This window comes from Taudactylus pleione, unplaced genomic scaffold (genome assembly GCF_031769625.1).
Source record: "Taudactylus pleione unplaced genomic scaffold, aTauple2 ptg000370l, whole genome shotgun sequence".
NCBI classification, from domain to species: Eukaryota; Metazoa; Chordata; class Amphibia; order Anura; family Myobatrachidae; genus Taudactylus; species Taudactylus pleione.
The window spans coordinates 11,610,032-11,630,812 of NW_028284771.1; the positions used below are offsets into that span (position 1 = coordinate 11,610,032).

A 20,781-nucleotide genomic window follows, 5' to 3' on the forward strand; every position below is an offset into this window, starting at 1 on the left:
CCTGTAACCTCACAGTGCTGTGCGCACCGAACAGCTCCTCGATCCCTTGCACTGGGAGATGAGTCACTGCACCATGCAGGAGCCGAGGGAGGCAGAGCAGAGCTCACAGCAGGGTTGTGGACAGATCCCCTTCCGTAGATGTACCTACTGAAGGGGATCTATATACACAACCCTCACAGCAGCAAGTGAGGACAGCCGGGTGCGCCACTGATATACACCGCAGCGGGCACCTGGCAAACAAAACTTGCAGCAGCGGCCGGGTCAGCATTCTGTGCTCAGTGTGGCTGCGGCCACCCGCACCCTACCTACCCTTTCCAGCGGGTGCCCAGCACACCATAACCTATCTGTCCACAGCACTGCAGAGCGCATCTATTGCTATGGTGGCACTGCCAGGTGGCACCCCCTGGCGGCCGGCGCCCCTGGCAAGTGCCATCCTGGCCAAAGTATAGATACACCCCTGGCTGCTGGCCAGTGTCCGCCTACTTATCGTTCAGTTTGGGGGAAGTTCCCCCTACACTAGAACAATTAGTTGGAGAAAATAAAACAAGTTTGATTTTCCCAACTAGTTGGAACAGTAGTTTTTGGCCATTTTTCAGCGTGTCCAGCAAATGGCTGACTATCGTTTGCTCCCACACACTAGACCAAACCTGGCCAACCTGTGGCTCTCCAGCTGTTACGAAACTACACAACCCAGCATGCCCTGCCACAATTTTAGCATTCTCTAACAGCAAAACTGACAGGGCATGCTGGGACTTGTAGTTTCACAGCAGCTGGAGAGCCAAAGGTTGGCCAGGCCTGCACTAGATTATTATCATTCCAACCAGCAAACTAGTTGGCTGGTTGGAACAATATCGTCCTGGTGTGTGGCCAGCTTTAGTCTGGATTTACTTGAGTCATAAAGATGTGATTGTAAGTACTATGCTAAATACTGTTTTGTGAGTTGGGCATTTGGTCTTTCCACCTTGAGAGAGGGAATTGTCTGTTAAGCTGGCCACACACTAGACCAACTTATATCCAACCAGCCAACTAGTTGATTGGTTGGAATGAAAATCTGGTAACATATGAGAGTAACTGATGATCAGCAATTTGCTCCTAAATGCCAGAAAAGTTTGTTTAATGTTTGATCTAAACAATTTGTTCAAATAACAGTTTTTGGCCATTTTCCAGTGTTTGGGAGCAAATTGCTGATTGTATGCCTTACCAGATTTTCATTCCAACCAATCAACTAGTTGGCTGGTTGGACAGATAATCTTTAGATGTGTGGCCAGCTTTAGAGTCAGACAAGCTAGGATTTATTTTTAGGTTTTGTTTCTTTTATGCTGCCAAATAAATCTAGCATATTGCTACTTGTACCATGGCACTGGACTGGTGTGCTACTGATTGGCTGCTGCATGAGAAGTTCTGCCATTTACCCCCAGGAGACAGCACCCCAAACCTGATCTTGCAACAAATATAATGCAGATTTTGTAAACCAGATTAGCTGGCCATTGTACTTAAAGTGACTTCATTGTGTAAGATTGAAATTTACCCAGTCTGATTGTACTTGAACCAGAAAAAAGGGAACATCAGAGTTACCTCTATCAGCACGGTGACATGCTTTGCAATGTGTTTGGACATCTTCAGCTAAATAAGACAATTACATCCCTTATAGTGTATATCTGCAAGCTCACTAGTGGAACAGAAGAAAACATGACCTTCGCTGCACATGTTCTTTACTGCCTTGAAGTACTCTGCACAAATGAAATATAAGACTGCATTTTTCCCTATTGGACTGCAAAAATATAGCAATTATTTAATATGCAATGATCTTTTCCCCTTTGTATATACATGATTTACATTTGCCAAAATAAATATGCACAATTCCATACATCTTATTATAGGTCATACTGTAACAGAGATCTAGTAGGTGGCTTCATCCATATTGTCATCACTGTTACCAAAATCATCTCCATCTTCAAAATAAGAAGCAATGTAATCATTTTCCTGGAAAGAATAAAAACATGTCGCTTTAGAAATATTTAAATCTAGAATTTAAAAGGAGCACTAATTCCACACTCTGCTGAAAAGTGAAAGTGGCCTGTAATTACTGATTACTGTCACATTATAGAAGCCAAAGTTCACCAAGGGGCCTACACATCAGTGAGGACTTGCTCCATTTACTTGTTTAGGCTAGACTAGGATACTAAAGCTGTCATCATTACTCTTAAAAAAGGTGCCCATCCACTAGAAGACAGGCAAAAGACTGCACAATTACAACATCGTAATCATGCAGTAGTTTGTCAGTCTGTGATGTGCATACACTGAACCATCAGTCTTTCAGTGTAGGCTCATCAATCATCTGCTAACATGCTCAACCTGACATTATCGTCAGGTTGTCCAGCATGTTTGCCTGATGATAGATGTCTAAATAACAAGCGGGAGCACGCGCATCGCTGGTCATTTTAGACATTTTTTAAAACGATTTGCAAACGATTTATGAAAGATTCCGATATTGTTATCGTTCAACTTAATAGTCTAGTGGATGGGCACCTTTAGTCATATCAAGCCTGGTTTTCAGATAAACCTACTTTAGCCTGGGTTCAGTGTGACAGATAGTGGAACTTCCTCCATTATATGCTAGCCTAGATTTAGGCTAATGTGGAAGGTTTAATGTTCAATTTCCTTACCTCTTCCCTGTAAAGCTATACTTGCAAATTGATCTGAAAGTGACTGTGAAATGACTTAGGACGGGATGTACAAAACTCAAAAATGCAGCAAAACACCTGCATATGCTGTTTTTAAGGGTTCCCCACTTCCTTCTGGGTTATAAACCCGGAAGTTCTATTGCGTAGGCCACTCTTACTGGGAGAGCTCTCCTTTGCAATTCTCTAGGTACATACAGACGATATCGCCGGTATGTATGGTACCACAAATGTGATGCTTAGTACACCCCACCCTGCTACTTCATTATTTGGGCATTATTCAGCAATGCACTGCTGAACGCAGATTCCAGATGATTGGAAATCTGCACAGGCGCATTACTCATTCTGCGCATGTGCAGAATGGGTCTGTGATCGCGCCTGGAGACTGGCAGCAGACTATCAGTAATTGACAGTGTGCTGCAGTGGGAGGGAGCGGCGATGGCCTCCATTCCCCAAAACAGAGGCATGTCGCCAATGTTGGGGGGGGGGGGGGGGGGACAGAAGAAGCCACGATCTCCATCTTCCTCTCAACAGCGGCGGCCAGCTGCCTGACCCCATGGCTCACCTTAGCAGGCCAATGTTCCGCAGAGTATCCAATGCTGCGTTGGACAACGCAGCTCGGATACATAATGGAGCAGGAGGCATGATGCCTTCTGTACATTATCATATCTGCACAGACGGAATTGCGAACCTTGCGAGCAGCTTTGCAATTCCGTCTGAAGCTGAATCAGGCCCTTTGTTCCAAACTCTGGATGAGCCAGTAGTAAAAATTAAAATGTTTGACCTGGAGACCAGCAACAGCTTCAAAAGTTTTTGAAAAGGAAATTACTTCCTCTTGTTCTTCATCTTCCACTTCTAGCTCAGCCTCCTCTTCCTCATTATCCTCCTCCTTCTTTTTTTCTGGCTTATCATTTTCTTCATCAGATTTTTCATTGTCACCTTTTTTTTCCAGTTCCTTTTAGCAATATAAGAAAATGCAATAAATGGCAATAGGGCAGGTTCTAATAGCAGCTGAGATAAGGTTATGAAAAAATAAATAATTTAAAAAAAAAAGAATCCTTTTTACCACCTGCTTGGAATACACAAAAATAACTGCCAATTTTTTTTAATTAATGCAGCTTCATTTCATTTAGATTGTATGTGCTATACAAATATATCTAATATGAGGTAGGTGTCACTGTGTTTTGAATATTGATAATCCAGCCTACCTCAAATTTCTTTGTGACATCCACGCTGCTGCTGGGCTTTACTACTTTGACTTTTTTCACACCTATAGTAGTAAAATTGGTATCAGTGTAAAGACTGTCAAAATTGGGTTGTTTAGTCATAAGACATATACTCTGGTAAAATATATATCTATCTATCCTATGCTGGCTATGTCTGGTCCTAAGATGATCAATTAACTTATGAATCTGGGCCAGATTCAGCAAGGGTCGCAGTTGCTAGTACGCACGCAATCGACCGATTGGGGGTGGTCGGCGAAACGCAGGCGTGCCAGTGCGTTTCCACACCATTGCAGGGGCGTGCATAAATTAGCCACTGCAATGCCATACACAGTCTGGAGGCTCATAGTGTGCGATGAAGTTAGCAATTTCTGAGTAACGTCTGCCCTTGTGCAAGTATGAGTGAGGCTGCGATGGTACAGATGGTTTCGCAGTCTTGCCAAACATTATGGATGTGTGTAAGGTAAAGTGGGCATCCTTATGTAGTACTGCAATGGCATAGATTAGCATACTATCGCAGTTGAATTGCGTGCATGGGCGCTGAAGGCGATCCAGCTGGAAGCCAGCATCTGGATGGGGAATGAGGAGGGGGGAATTCAGGGACCACCACTAAAATAAAATTAATCTATAGGGTTGAGATTCAGGAAATATCACACTTAGGGCTCAATTCAATTAGATGTGAAGGAGGAGAGTTGCCATTGAAACTGCGTACAAACGCCTGTAATGGCACAGCAAGTCGCACCCCTCCTTGCAAATTTTTGTACACGACCTTATGGGGCTGCAAACAAAAATCTGCGAGTCCTGTGGTACTATAAGTGTACCGCGAGGGAATTTGCGGCTAATTGCATTGAGTCCTTCAAGTGAAAAACACCTTTAAGAATGCAGAATCATTCAGGAGATTAGGCACTTGCTGTTATTACGTTTCTTTGTATTCTTGGCAGGTTTCATCTCCCTCGGAAGCATTCGCCAATCTGTCATGGAAACAAATATTGATGTGAAGAGTGATAAAAAAAACAAAAGTGTAATTTAAACTGTAACTGTTTTCTTCCAGTTGCTGGGGATCTAGATGGTTCTGCATAGACTAGTACCACAGATTGCCCACTTCTGTTCTTGTTAGGTCTGCCTGTTGAGAGAGATATATATATTTTTTTTTTAACCGTTACACATTGGAGCGGTTGAGCTGGGAGATATTTTGAGATGAGTGGAGAGATGTACAGTATGTTAGTGTAGTGTTTAAGGCCTTGTATGTTAGCAAAAGTATGTTATATTGAATTCAATAATATACAGGCAGCCAATGTGTAAGGGCTGACACAGTGAAGCAGCACCAAGTGAATATATTGTGAGGAAAATCCTACCCCTTTCACACTGCTAGCAATAACCTGGGTTATTTCATGTGAACGCGCAGCAACCCAGGTTATTATGCAGTGTGAAAGGGCCCAGTTGAAATAACCCAGGTGGAGTGACCCGGCATTTCAACCCAGCTTGCGGTGCAGTGTGAATAAGTAACCCGAGTCAGTGCAACCCAGGACCCGTTCATAGGAGGGGGCTTGGCACGTAACGGCGGTGATGTCATCGACCCGGCAATAAATTGGGTCACCAGTCTAAAAGGGGTCTCAACTGGGTGAACAAAATCCTGAGTGCGGCCCGGCATTGCAATGTAAAAAGGGGTATCATTCTAGCAGCTGCATTCAAAATAGATGGTAGGAGTGAGTCTGGTTAGAGGAAGACCAGAAAGGAAGCTGTTGCAATAATTCATGTGGGAGATAATGGGTGCATGAAATAAAGTTCTTACATTGTCTTCTGTGAGATATGTGCGTATTCTGGAAATATATTACTTAGAGGTAGGAAACAGGATTGATTGCAAAGTGAAGTGATGAAAGGGATCTCTGATCACTAACGATAAAGTTAGTTAGAGCTAAAATTCAAAGAAAAAGAATATAGTCCTGGTGCTAGGAGAGTGGTATCAAACACGCATGTATAGCAAGCAGCGACCTACCTGAAAAGGAGGGGTGCCAATCCTCAATGCAATCAACAGGAAAAAACAAAAACACATAGGTGGCGCTGCTAAAGAACATTTAGAAATAATAGATTAATTTAATTACATAAAATGAACAGAGTAAATACTCCCGGGGTGTATTATACAACATGTACTATAAAAAAAAATATATATATTTATATACACACACCAGACACATAAATATAATATTGCACCAGACAAAATGATTAAATCATTTAGAAGTACACAGTAAATGAATGTACTGTTGCAATCTCTATAAGAGGTAAGTGTAGCAATAAAGTATCATCTGATGAACTGATAAAAGTAGCAGCTTCTGAATTAGTGTCCAAATAATGTCATCTGATGCACCAATAGTTGCGGCTTGTAAATGTGAATCAATACCAAGTCTTTATAGACGGTGGAGGCTCTAAGTGTTCCTCATCAGCCTCTAAACACAGTAAACCAATTGTTGGACTAAATTATATGCAGAACGTGGAGACTCTCAGCAGCGTACTTGTCAGTCTCTACACTATAATGAATGTTCCAAGTAATAAATAGCTGTATGCTAGCATGGATGTGTATAGCTACTGTCAGGGAACATGTGATGTTCCTGGAACAGAGGGTGTCCTGCAGCGTTAAGCTCACCGGGACCAATGACGCAGTTGTCCGCTTTCAACCCCCGTCGGGGTTCCTATGCGGTGTTAGCACCTCCAGGTGACTGTTGATCTTATGCTCCACTGTGTACAGCTATCTCGTTTTCTGATCTCATCTATTGTGGCTCAGCAATGTCCCTCTGGATCACATAAGAATCCCATGGAAACCACATCAGGCCTTCACATTGATTATACAAGAGGTTACTGCACTTTAGCCATTTCTGAGATACAGCTTATAAATTCCAGAGAGCTGGACAGTCGTTGCTGACCTGTACAAAGAATGTGATAAATGCCTGTTGCTGATCCCTGTGTATATAAAGACTTGAGGCGGGATGTAATAGAGATAGAGTCTGCCGGAGGTGCGGGATGCAGACTGATTTCGATCGTTTTTTTAAAGTTGCAGTTATTTACAGGGCAAAGCCGAACTGGCTTTGCCTTGTAAATTGTTGCAACTTTAAATAAACGATTGAGATCAGTCTGCATCCTGCACCTCCGGTAGACTTGGGGGCCCATTTATTAAGGATCGCATTTTGTAATGCGATCAGGGCATGCAATATCGCCCATGATTGCATTGCAAAATGCAATCATACCGGCCGAATGTATGACTCGGCACATGCACGGAGACTGGCTCCGAAAAGAGCCCGTCCCTGCGATGTGGCTGGAGCGCATTCCGGGCTGCTGCGCATGCGCAGTCCCGCGGACTGCACATGAGCGGCGCCCATTGCTGGCGGAGGGATCTGGAAAATCCCTCCGCCGGCTCAATTGCAGTAAGTGCCCATAGGACACAGCGGCTAACGCTATCTGCAGATGGCGTTAGCTGCTGGAGTCAATATCGGGAATGCGAAGCATTCCCTATATTGATATATTTTGCAGCATCGCATCCCCCATAGAAACCTATGGGGGAGGCGGCTGCCGGCGATGGAGGGATCGCAGCAGGTATCAGATACCTGCTGCGGTCCCTCCTTCATACATTCGGGGGATACTAAGTATTTGAGGTAAACCCCCGAAAACAGGTGTTTTCGGGGAATTTACCTCAAATGATCTTTGATAAATGTGCCCCTTGATCTCTATTACATCCCGCCCTTGGTACTGATTCACATTTAAAAGCTGCAACTATTGGTGCATCAGATGACATTATTTGGACACGAATTCAGAAGCTGCTACTTTTATCAGATGATACTTTTTTGCTACACTTACCTTTTACAAAGCTAAAATTAAGACTACCAGACTATATCTGCAAGCTATTTTTCCCCAATTACCTCCCTTCTACACAGTCCACATATAACGTTACATATGTTCTCTTTCTACACTCATACATCCCACTAAACCATACAAACTCTCCCTCATTGTCAGGGAGACTCTGAAATAGTAGCAATCTTCCTGATTGCACCTTAACCCCATTATGAAACTGTTATAAAACATAACAGATATATACATTTAGAGGTGATCATTAGTATAATTTCCCTGCATTGGTTATAAGACAGTGATACCTAAGGCTACATGCATTTCCTGAAAAGTATTAGCTCTAAAAATTCTCACCTTAGTAAATTTACCCCTGAGTTTTAGAAGAGATATTGCCCATAGCAACCAATCAGATTCTAGCCATTATCTTCTAGAAGGTGCTAGTTATATGTTAAGTAGAATCTGATTGGTTGCTATGGGCAAAATCTCTTCTGAAACACTTCTAAAAACGCTCACTTTAGTAAAATTTACCCCCTAGTGTGTTTTCATAAACAAATAGATCTAACTGCTTTTGGGCTCTTTTACAGTTGGATGTAAATACATTTTATGACACCTCTCAGATGTAGCAGTACACGTCCACTTTACAGCGTGCTCATAGGTGTTTTCACAATCTCCCCGAAATGAGTTTTCAAAAGTACGCAAGTATGCAATAAACCCAGGCTAACATTACTGTGTGACTGGATCATACAGCCAACCAAGAACCTCTGCAATATGTAGCACTTATGTATGAAATGCCTATTTCCCTAAAGAGTACATGCCAAGAGTACAAGCCCTTCTTACAGCATTGTCATTACCCAGTCTTATTTTATTACTGTTCTATTATTGATTTTTTACCAACTGAACAGCACAATGGAACGGAATGGGTATGTTATACAATCGGCTCAAAGCACGACGCCAGAAGCCCGAAGTGTGAAGAGACCGACAGGGGAGGTAAGTACCCTAACCCTCTCCCTCCCTTAGTGGCGCCTAACCTCTCTGGGGGATGACTTACCCTAACCTCCCCCCCGAAGGTGCCTAAACCTTACCCCCCCTGCCCGCACCCTAAACCTAAGTCTCCCGGGGGGGGGGGGGGGGGGGGGGAGGTGCCTTACCCCAAGTCCCCCCGTGGGTGCTTAATCCTAACCCCCCCCATCCCCGGATAACCACCATACGTACCGACATCAGGACGTTAAAGATTCCGGCGTTCGGGATGCCGCTGTCTGCATTTTGCCGGCGGTTGGGATTCTGGTGTCAGTATATCAGCGGCCAGAATCCCGTCCACCGGTATTATAACTACATCCCCAATGGAACATGCTGACATTACAGAAGTAAATGTTACTAAAAGAAATAAGTTAAGGCAACCGGTACCGTTGTCTTAAGTACATCACTTACCCCTGTTAGAATCACATTAGGCCTGATTCAGCAGAGGATGGAATTGTAAAGCTGCACACAGAGCAGCTTTGCAATTCTGTCCCAGTGTCCTTGCTCAAATGCAAATACAGCAGGAGGTGTATGACACTTCCTGCTGCATCTGTGATCCCAGCGGGATCACCATTGCGCCATGTCCCCTTTTCTAGGAATGCAGGCCGTCCCCACCCCATAAACGCCTCTGCCGGTCACGCGCAGATTTCCAGCAATCGGGAATCTGCGATCACTGCTGAATCAGGTCCTTTGTTCGCAAATGCACAGCAGGTAAATACTTCATGAAAGTCTTTCCCTACTGGTCAATAAAGTTGCAAAAGGTGCTGTACTACTTATTACTTCAACTAAAATAATAATGTCAATGGGTCATTGAAGCATTACCTGGTGTCCACTCCTCAATGAGTTTTTTTTGTGCTTCAATTTCATACTTGGTAATATACCTTTCAGTACCTAAAATAGAATTCAAAATAATGAAACAAAACACATCAGCCCACATATACAGTAATAGCATGCCAGTTGCAGGCACCGGCACGATTTTTGCCACTTTGTTTTTGCTTTTTAAATTATTGCTTCTTTAAACCAACCTTTAAATCAACTGGCTAAGCCACCAAAACAGCACGCAGCTGCCTGCATCTCACAGATTATTATCTCTCCTCTTTCCAGCTTCCACCTGGTTTCTCACCTTTGCCTCGGCTCAAGTGTCTTTTGTACAAATTTCACTCTTCTTTTTTCCCATCTCAGCCCTATGCAAATGGGATTTTGCCCCCAACGTGGCACTGAGACTGCCCTCACTAATGTAAACAATCTGCTTACCGTGAACGTCACTGCTGCTTTTAATGCTGTTGGTTATGCTTTTCTACACTAACATCTTCACTTCATTGGCATTTATGACCATTCCCTCCCGATTCACATACTATCTGCAGTGTCTCTCCCTCTAGAACCTCCCCCTCCATGGTCACTCCCAGTTTAGGTTCTACAAGGCTCTGCTCTCAGATCTCTGCTTTTCTCACTATACACCTTTTCTCTTGGGCAACTCACTCACTCACTTGGACTCCATTACCAAATTGTACACCAACACCCAAACCTACCTCTCCCCCCCCGATAGCTTCCCTACTCCACTATCGTGTGTTTCTCTGCTGTTTTTATATGAATATCTGAAAGCCACATGAAGTTTAATATGTCCAAAACACAGCATCAGGTACATTAGTCACCACCTCCTCTCTAATATCCTTTACCATTAACAATGTCTTAATTTCCTCATCTTCCATGGTCAACTCTTCAAATCAAAGGGGAGATGCATCAAACCTTGAAGACAGATAAAATGGAGAAACCCAAACCACCCAATCAACTTCTAACTCATTTCATAGACTACGATATAAATGATAGCTAGAAGCAGATTGGTTGCTTTGGACCACTTCTCTGTATCTCTCTCCAAGTCTTGATACATCTCCCCCCCAAGTTTCACTTACAGTAATATCGCCATTTTCATCATATTGCTAGCATACATCCTTTTCTTATCAAAGATACAAAGGCCTTAATGATCATCTCCTACCTCATGTGCATGCTCTTTCTATATGGAATTCTGCTCACACTTCTAACACCACATCAACTCTTCTAAAGCACCATGAAGAAACAGATCTGCTGCACCACTTTGCAATTCCCTACACGGGCTTCTCAGAAACCCAATTCAAATGACTCATCCTCAGCATCATCACCCTTCATACCTCAACTTGAAATACTGTACTCTTCCCCATGTGCTCTCAAATCTGCGCCTTGTCTCCACCTAGCACTGTCCCCTACATGACTTCTGGCATACAGCTAACCATCTACCGATCTAACATGCCTGGTCAGACTCTCTCCCAACCTTCAATCTTTAAATACTCTCTTTAATAGATGTAAAGGAGTGCATTGCTCATGTACCCATTCTCCTTAGCAATTATGCCATTTTAGGGGACGTGTTTGCTGGTGCATGCATAAAAGGTGCTAGCTCAGCGCTTAAGCAGTATCTTGCAGTTGCCAGTGCCCACATTGTACAGCAGTGATTTGCTGCCTGGGTCCACCAGTCTATGGGTTATATGGAAGATACTGAGGCAGCAGTATTATTACTTAAACAGTGAACTGCAAACCTCCCCCTCCCAAAAAAAAAAATGCCTTTAAGAACTGAATGCTAATGGGCATAGTTAAACATTTTTTCTACTTCACCCCATTTTCAAATTATTTTAGGATCACCTAAATGTATCAATGGGCAATTTCTCCTCCTAGCCCATTTTTTATTTTTTTAATTATTAGTAAGCAGATCGTATTTCCCACTTTTAAAATGTTAAATGTGATGTTCTCAGATCTACTAAAATCCAATTGTGACATAAATAACGGGGGAAGCCTTGCGATCGCAACGCCACCTGGAGATGGCGTTATTAGGACTTTCCCGTTTCACCTACTCCAGCTCTGCACTGACAGGATAAACAATAGGGGGGGTGATGGTCAGGGTTGGGCACCAATGGTAGGGTTAGACAGTGTTGACCTTTTGAACATGTTGACCTTCTGTATTGTCTAATTTTTGTCATGTCGAACTTTCCATGTCAGTCTTTTGGTGTCGACCTTTTTATTTTTGACATTTTGTATTAGACCAGAATCAGAGATAGGTGCTGCCGTGTCCGCCCTTTACAGAGTTGCAGCTGCGATAATATGCAAATACTAGAAGCCAGTGTCTGAAAGTGCAAGGACTTTGATACCCATTACCAGCGTCTTCGCACGTTGTAATACTCCGGTGTTTCTTTAGATGCACCATCAATACTTGTGTCAGCCCTATTTCAGGTGCAGTTTGTACGTTTAACTATGGCTGCGGCAGTGCGTTTGGGAATGCAGCCACTTTCACTGACACTTCCGCTACACTCCCATGAAATAAACTTAGTGTTCACTTTCCAGTCACTGTCCAGGAACGCCCTATTTCTGATACCGCCTGTCCCGATCGCAATAGCATCTTTGTGCATACGCTCTGTATAAGGCATGCACCGTAGGGGTTTTTCTGAATATTTTGCACGTGCGCAGTAGCATATAATTGCTCATCCACATGAACATCAGCACTGTGTACGCCTCTGAATTAGGCACTTAGGGGTATATTTACTAAAGTACAAGTTTTTAGAATTGGAGATGTTGCCCATAGCAACCAATGATATTCTAATATTGCTAATTCTAGCTATTATCTTCTAGAAGATGCTAGGTATATGTTAAGTAGAATCTCATTGGTTGCTATGGGCAACATCTCCACTTCTAAAATCTCAGTGTCCTTCCCATGGTTGGATCAGCATTGCAGTGTTTGGATTTTCTTATGTGTTGCCATTGTATCCATGTAGAAGAGGACACCATTGTCACACTTTTAATGACGAGTTGTTCCTTAAAAGAACATATTCCTAGTCAGAGTAGAGAAATAAAATTCCGTACTTTGCTTTTTAGCCTCTTTTCCTATATAGTATGGCAATCTCCTCATGGTGCCTCGCAGCTCTTGTTTTAATGCTAGTAAATACTCCTGTTCTTCGCTTTCCAGTAGTGGACCAGGTTTGTGGTCTGCATGCTGTGAATAGGAGACAAGGAGAACAGTTAGAATTTAGCTCCTAAATGAGGAAGAATACCGCTTCCTGAAGATTGCTGCCGTACTTAAAAAAAAAAAAAAAATTGTCACTCTGCACCACAGGAGACCTCTAGAGCCACGAGCACTAGGTGAGGTTCCATCTTGTTCATCATTCTCTCAGGACATGCCATCTGCTCAGAACTGGGTACTATTATAATCTCCAGTTTGGTACAAGTAGGGCTGCTCCCATCTCTAGGTTGGTAGGCATTTTGCTTCATCTCCCCATCTTACTCCAAAGTGGGTGGATAAGCATCTCAGGACTAGGCTAGTTTCCATTTTGTTCAACGCGCCCCATTTCCTCCAAGGTCACAGGTATGGCAGTCTCTGGTCTGATGAGGTTTTTCTCTCTACTCCAAACAAGCATTAGGCGTGGATCGGATTTAACAATACAAATAAGGGTCTGCAAATGTAACTGGATCCCTCCCAGCCAGGAGCATCGCGCTAAGAAGCCCATAGGCTTCTATTGCCTAATGCCACCTGAAGGTGGCGTTACCTAGCGACGCGATGCATTGCTTAGTACATACGGGGAATGCAGTAAAACCCCCGAAAACTGCATTTTGGGGGGGTTTTACCGCATTTTTGGCGTTAGCCACATGTGAAATAAACCAAACTTCATTAGCTTAAAATCAAATAAAAAAATGACGGAACCACTTACTGGGAATAGGGGCAAGGGCTGCACTGCAGTCTCTGGAAGAGAATCACCCCTCGAAAAGCCAATGGCTTGAAGATCAAATGTGAAGGACGCCCCTCTGCCCCTTGCTTTGCCAGCCATACCTAAACAACAAATGCGCTATTAAAATGACAGTAGGTAATTCCTTTCATATATCTCTAGAGTTAGAGATGTCCGCAGACCCTCTGTTATGGTTTGTGGTTCTAAATCATTGCCTTGTTTTGGTAAGACCACCCTTAACTGTTTTGGTTGAGTTTGGGTTTGGAATTTCTATAAAAAAAAAAAAAAAAAATTTGATAAAACAGCTAAATCATATTACTTGGACCAGTTTTTGTTGCTAAAACATTAAAATCAATAACATTAATTTCCAGTAAATTTTGGCACCTGAAATAACGAGGGAGGGACTTGCATGTAATCCAAATCATGCAAGATCTGTTATTTAGATAAGACGTGTGGGAAGACCGAAGCCTGGACTCTTAAGGCCCCCATACATCAGCAATTGATTTCAGCAATCGTGCAATTTCCAATCGATTGAAAAAGGGAAAGATTTTTATACACAATCAATTTGTGGCATCTCTGCAATCGATTGAAAAAGGGAAAGATTTTTTTTATACACAATCGACTGCAAATTGCACGATTGCTGCAATTAATTGTTGATGTATGGGGACCTTAACTCGAAACCCTAAAGTTCGGGTGTGTTCGGTTTTAAGCAGAACCGAACATCTCTAAATTAGTATGTGACATTTGTATATATTTACATAAAATAAATTATGCAAATTTAAAAGGGTTTGTCCGTTTTTAGACAACCTCTTCATTAATAAAACTTGCACCTCCTGCCTCAGGTTCCCTTTGCATGAAACTTTATTTTGTCTACCAGTTTTATGTATGCTTTGTTTTTTTCACTGTCTAGAGCGGCAGAGCATTGTGCTGCCTTACAAATCAGTAATATTATTAGTAACTAAAGCAAAGTAAAAGTATAACAATCCATCCACCCCTCTTCAATAAGGTTCTATGAAGGATTAAGGCCCCCTCAAGGGGTGAAACCATGGCATCCACAGTTTCTGGGTGCCATGTTATGCCCAAAAGTGACAACCCCTCTAAAGTACCAGAACATTTAAATGTAGCATTAGAAAAAAAAACAAGCTATTGAAGATTAAGCCTAAGGTGCGTACACACGGGATGATTTTTTGAACGATTTGTCGTTAACTACAAGTCGTTCAATATCTGATGTATAACGAACGAAAAATACAATTGCGCGCTCCCATTTGTAGTTTTCGTTCATCGTCCGAACTTCCTGTCCAAACTGACGATAATGTCAGGTTGAACATGTTCGGGGATGAGGGAGGGAGCCTGTCACTGAACGAAATAGTAATTGACTTCATTCAGTGTTGTTAACAACACTGAACACACCCCTGTCAGGGGATACAGGACGATTTTCGTTCAGGGAAAAATTTGTCCCGTGTGTATGCACCTTTAGTCACTGGTGCAATGCACACTGGTTTTTGATTCAGCAAGTCAAATGAAAGACAATGCAGGAAGCCTTTCATACAGTATAATGTCCAATCGAAGCCAGGCCACAGAGACATCTTGTAGGCCCTGGCACTAGAGAGCAGCCATCGCCAAGCATAAGGGTGTGGCTATACCCCACTCTAAAGACGTGGCCCTGTGAAGATTGTGTTCACCACCACATACTTGCCAACTCTCCCTGATTGTCAGGGAGACTCCCTGAAATGGTAGCAATCTACCTGATTACCCCCATTATGAAGTTGCTATACAAAAGAGAAAACAGAGATATATACTGTACATTCAAATGGGATCATTAGTATCATTTCCCTGCATTGGTTATAAGGCACAATGGGGCAGATGTATGAAGCTCTGGGAAGTGATAAAGTGGAGAGTGATAAGCGACCAACCAATCGGCTCCCAACTGTCATTTTTCAAACACAGCCTGTAACATGACAGTTGAGAGCTGAGTGGCTGGTCGTTTATCACTCTACACTTTATCACTTTCAAGAGCTTCATACATCTGCCCCAATGATCCCTATGGCTACATGCATCTTCTGATAAGTATCAGTTTGTTTTCATTAACATGTAGATCTTACCAACTGCTTTGGGACTCATTTACATTTGGATGTTAATCAGTTTTATGACACACCTCTCAGATGTAGTAGTACACGCCCACTTTACCGCTACGCTCATACGTGTTGCTTTAACAATCTCCCTGAAATATATTTTCAAAAGTAGGCAAGTATGCACCACATCCACTACTAGCTCAGGGCCCTGCCAGGCCCCCCAATAAAGCCCAGCCCAGTGTAATCTGTAACCCTCCTCCCCCAGCTGGAACCCTGAATATAAGATATATTCACCAGGGTACATAAAAAATTACATATGATACAAATTTAAGTTTATTTAAGGATACTGGAACATTATCAAATTGTATCAAGGACAGTGTCTAGCATGAGGGAGGAATATTCCTTGAGGTACAAGGTTTAATATTGTACAGAAATAATTAAAGCTGAAACCCTTCTATCACAGAAGCTTCAAGTCCATCTTGTGGACCAATATGGCAGTGCCTGCATCGTGACAAAGTGTGCGCCACCTGATGGGAGAAGTTGGGTGGATCATGATTCATTCTTTGCATGTATGAATTAGGCCCATAAATGCACATATTTCTGTGCCAACATGCAAAAATAACATTACATGCAATTAAGAGGTTCAGTAGGACATTTTTACAGGAGTGTCCCCTGCTTTGAAAAAAGGGTGCCTGATGGACTTTAATGTGGAAGATCAAGTCTCATCCTACACTGTTAAAACACATTTAGGGGTCTATTTACTAAGCAGTGTTAGGAGAGAGTGAAAAGTGATAAGGTGCCAGCCAATCAGCTCCCAACTGCCATCTCACAGGCAGTGTTTGAAAAATGACAGTTGGGTGCTGATTGGCTGGTACCTTATCACTTTTCACTCTGTCTCCTAAAGGCCCCCATACATCAGAGATTGATTGCAGAAATCATGCAATTTTCAATTGATTTTTATACACAATCTTTCCCTTTTTCAATCGATTGAAAAAGGGGAAAGATTTTTATACACAATCGATTGCAAAGTGCATGATTTCTGCAATCAATCTCTGATGTATGGGGGCCTTAACACTGCTTAGTAAATAGACCCCTTAGTACTTTCCAGCTGCATTTCTAGGCACATTGACTAATGTACAGTAGTAAAAGAAAATTCTTAAAACACACATATACCTTTTTCATACAGGCAGCCCAATGTCCTCAGCTCTTATAATTAATGTAGAAAATGACTCTAAAGTGAATAGTACTGTAGGTTAGGAGAAATATAAAAATGAATTAAGGATGCGTCCCAACAGTGTTCATAGGATAGATCAGGTGTTCCCAACCACAGTCCTCAAGACACACTAAAGGCCCCCCATCAGTGGCGTAACTAGGGTATTTGGAGCCCAGGGTAAATTTGAAAAGGGAGCCCCCCCCCGATGTGCACGCGGCAAAGGCACGTGCGGCGAAAGCATGGGCGTGGTCACTTAAAAATGGGGCGTGTCAACATGACACACCCCTTTATTTTCACACTGAACATTCCTATCCATGTGCACCTTAACCCCAGTAGTACCCCTTATACAGTACCCCCAGTATGGAGTTGTGGTCCCTCTTATGCAGGCCCATAGTAGTGCCCCTTATACAGTATCCCCAGTAGTGGTCCCCCCAACTGCAGTGCCCCATGTAGTGTTCCCCCTTATGCAGTGCCCCCAGTAGCAGTCCCCACAAAGCAGTGTGCCCAGTAGCGGTATCCCCTTATGCAGTGCCCTTTATATGGTGCCCCCAGTAGTAGTCCCCCCCAATGCAGTGCCCTTTATATAGTGCCCCCAGCAGTAGTCCCCCCCCATGCAGTTTTCCCATTAGTGGTCCCCTTATGCAGGCACCCAGTAGTGATCCCCCCCTATCCAGTGCCCCCTGTAGTGGCCCTTCCTATTATTGCCCCCAGTAGTGGTCCCCCGAGTGCAGTGCCTCTACTAGTAGGCCCCTTTTATAATGCCCCCAGTGGTAGTTCCCCCCTCCCGATTAAGTGCCCCCAGTAGTAGCCCCCCCAGTAGAGGTCCTCCCAATAATGGTGCCCCCACCCCCAGTAGAGGTCCTCCCAGTAGTAGCCACCCCCCTCCCCCATTCTGCAGATAGGTTAAAAAAAAAATATATATTATATATATATATATATATATATTTTTTTTTTTACCTGAATCCACACTGCTGCTCCGGTCCGCGACACCGCTCCCGCCCACCAGTCCTCCCGGGCTGGCGCGCTCAGCATTATGGGACTGACGTCATGACGTCAGTCCCATTACCCACTGCAGGAGCCGGATGGAAGTCCAGCTCTTGAAGTGGGTGCTGCTGCAGTCAATGAGTGTGACTCATTGGCTGCTGTTTAACAAACGCATCACGGCCAGCTCTGGCGGCGATGCGTGTGTTATGCACAGCCTGAGCCCGCCTCCTGGCGCTATTGGGCAAGCGCTCAGGGGGAGGGAACGGGCTCAGGTGTGCAGCACAGGACCGGCGCAGGGAAGCCTAGCACCGGTCCTGTGTAAATGTGAAGTGCCGACCGCAATCACTGCGGTCGGCGCTACACTCGTGGCTAACTAGGGCGGGCCGGACCGTGGCCGGCGGCGCCCCCCCGCGCCGCCGGTCCCACGGCGCCCAGGGCACGCACCCTGCCCGACCCCCCCTAGTTACGCCACTGCCCCCCATACATCAGCAATTGATTGCAGAAATTATGCAATTTGCAATCGATTGAAAAAGGGAAAGATTTGTATACACAATCGATTGCAAAATGCTGCAATCAATTGTTGATGTATGGGGGCCTTAAGTCCAGGACAGCCATACTTGAACACAGGTGACTTAATTAGTACCCAAGATATTTTGATTTAACCATCTGTGCTCAAGCTTGGATATCACTAAAACCTGGACTGTTAGTGTGCCTTGTGGACCGAGGTTGGGAATCACTGGGAGATATTAAAGTGGTTATTTATTGCAGTGATTCACAAACTCGGTCCTCAGGACCCCACACAGTATGTTTTCCAGGTCACCCAGCAGGTGCACAGATGTAGTCATTACTCACTGACACATTTTAAAAGATCCACAGGTGGAGCTAATTATTTCACCTGTGATTCTGTGAGGAGACCTGGAAAACAAAACCTGTTTGGGGTCCTGAGGACAGAGTTTCATAACCTCTAACTCAGTGATTCCCAACCTCGGTCCTCAAGGCACACTAACAGTCCTGGTTTTAGTGATATCCATGATTGTGCACAGATGGTTTAATCAAACTAACTGAGGCACTAATTAAGTCACCTGTGCTCAAGTATGGCTATCCCTAAAACCTGGACCGTTAGTGTGCCTTGAGGACCGTGGTTGGGAACCCCTGCTCTAACTTATCGTTTGTTGCTTGCACATTTAGGGGAGTCTGTTAAAGTTGGCGGCAGATGCACTTCCCTGGGGTAGTTCCTAGCAGTGTGAATCCAGCTTAAAATGCAGACAGTTGGGTGCACATACTCATTCCCTTTAATATTGTTATTTTGGTGCTTCTATGTGCAGCATATGTAGGTCTTTTTCCTTACTTAAATGTTTAGACTGTTGCAACCATCATTTTCAGTAGCATAGGCTGCATACTACCAGGCAAATGAATATACTGTAAGAGAAGTACACAATAAATCAGTTACATGCGTGCCCCTGACTTAGGACTGGTCAGTAATTACTACAAATCATTTGACAAATTGTCAAACAGAATTTCAAGTGTCCTATAAAGTTAGTATACTATTACTATTGTTCCCAGCTTATGCCACAGAACATGCAATATCTTACCTTTTATGACTGAAACACCTACAATTTTTCATATTGAACAAAATGTTAATAACATATGAGATGAGGTTCCACGCACACAATTCATAACTTGCAAGCTGCCACCGTAATGTGCATATTTATATTAGCCAGTTTAAAATATATTACATGCATAAAGATTACCAGCAAACGCATAGGACTCCCAGATGAAACACAGCCAAATCTTCTTTAGAGACACCTGTATATGTAACTACTAATAAAATCATCCACACATACAGCAGGTGAGTGAAACTAAATGAACAAGGTTTAAAGGGACATCATCCTGAGTTGCATTGCATGGTAAGACCACCTACTAATTTCACATGATTATTTGATAATAGATGACACTGTTTCATTACAGGCTATGGGAGTTGTTATTATGTAGACAATTGTGTCTTTTGCCCCTGTCCTATCTGTTTCTTTATGCTAATGCTGCCTCTGATTATTAAAGAACTGATGGTGCATTTCCATCCATCTTTCCACGCACCATCGGTTGCACCATTGAAAATTGCACCAACACTATGGCAGGTGTAGTTTCTCTGCCTGACCATCGCCTTCTATTTGAGCGGCTGAGCGTGTTTGTACACAGACGCTTTCAGTGACACACCCATGTCTGCTTCGCCATCACTTGTTACCCCCCGGGAATGTCCACTAAAGTTCACAGACCATACGTACGATACTGTGCGCAGACAATCGGGGCGCATGTGTGGTACAACTTGGATGCATATGTAGCACAAAAAACATTGGTCAACTGCGCACACCTCAGCACTGCCTACACCTCTGATTCAGGACCACGGTGTGCAGACAATGTGTAGTGCTATATAAAGTAATATGTTTCCATTTAACCCATACTTGCCTACTCTGCCAAAACGTCCGAGACTCCCGAATCTTTGGTGGCTTAGGGGCAGGGGCGTCTTTAGAGAGAAGGGGGCCCGTGTGCATTCCCCATCTGGGGCCCCCTCCTTTCTTCCCGGCAGCCAACTAACATGTCTGGTCAGCCACCGGAGCATTAATAGACTCTGGGCACTAGAGCGTGCCCAGAGTATACTGCACATGCGCAAAACGCCGGAAAAATGGACACGGCTGCCATTTTTATGGCTTTTTGTACAGCGCTCATACTCAGTGTGGGACCTCGGAGAGGTAAGTTTTAAGTAATATGGGTGCAGGGTGTGTGGCGCACACCCTGCACCCATTATAGATACTCCTCTGCTAAGGGGTATAATTACTAAAGGTCGATTTTAATTGATTTTAATCGATTTAAAATCGATCAAAATCGATGTTTTGTTTCTGAGGCTAAATCACACATTTACTAATACTTAAAAAACTAAATAAAAAATTGTAGGTTAGTAAATGTGTGATTTAGGCCCAGAAACACAACATCGTTGTTAATCGATTTTAAATCGATTGATAT

General features: G+C 43.5%; 1 protein-coding gene across 2 annotated transcripts; it reads right to left on the reverse strand.

Moving 5' to 3' along the window:
• Window positions 1-1,756: 1,756 nt before the first annotated feature.
• Window positions 1,757-19,593, reverse strand: POLR3G (RNA polymerase III subunit G). Of its 2 annotated transcripts, XM_088444691.1 has the most exons (9): window positions 19,515-19,548; window positions 19,112-19,182; window positions 13,480-13,598; window positions 12,638-12,767; window positions 9,578-9,646; window positions 4,825-4,875; window positions 3,890-3,951; window positions 3,511-3,636; window positions 1,757-1,983 (listed from the first exon to the last, which is right to left on the reverse strand). In XM_088444691.1, the coding sequence occupies exons 3-9, from the start codon at window positions 13,594-13,596 to the stop codon at window positions 1,900-1,902; spliced, it is 639 nt and encodes a 212-aa protein (XP_088300817.1). In that variant the 5' UTR covers window positions 13,597-13,598; window positions 19,112-19,182; window positions 19,515-19,548; the 3' UTR covers window positions 1,757-1,899. The 2 variants fall into 2 exon arrangements, with proteins under 2 accessions (XP_088300817.1, XP_088300816.1); XM_088444690.1 differs by lacking the exon at window positions 19,112-19,182 and having other exon boundaries at window positions 19,515-19,593.
• Window positions 19,594-20,781: the final 1,188 nt, after the last annotated feature.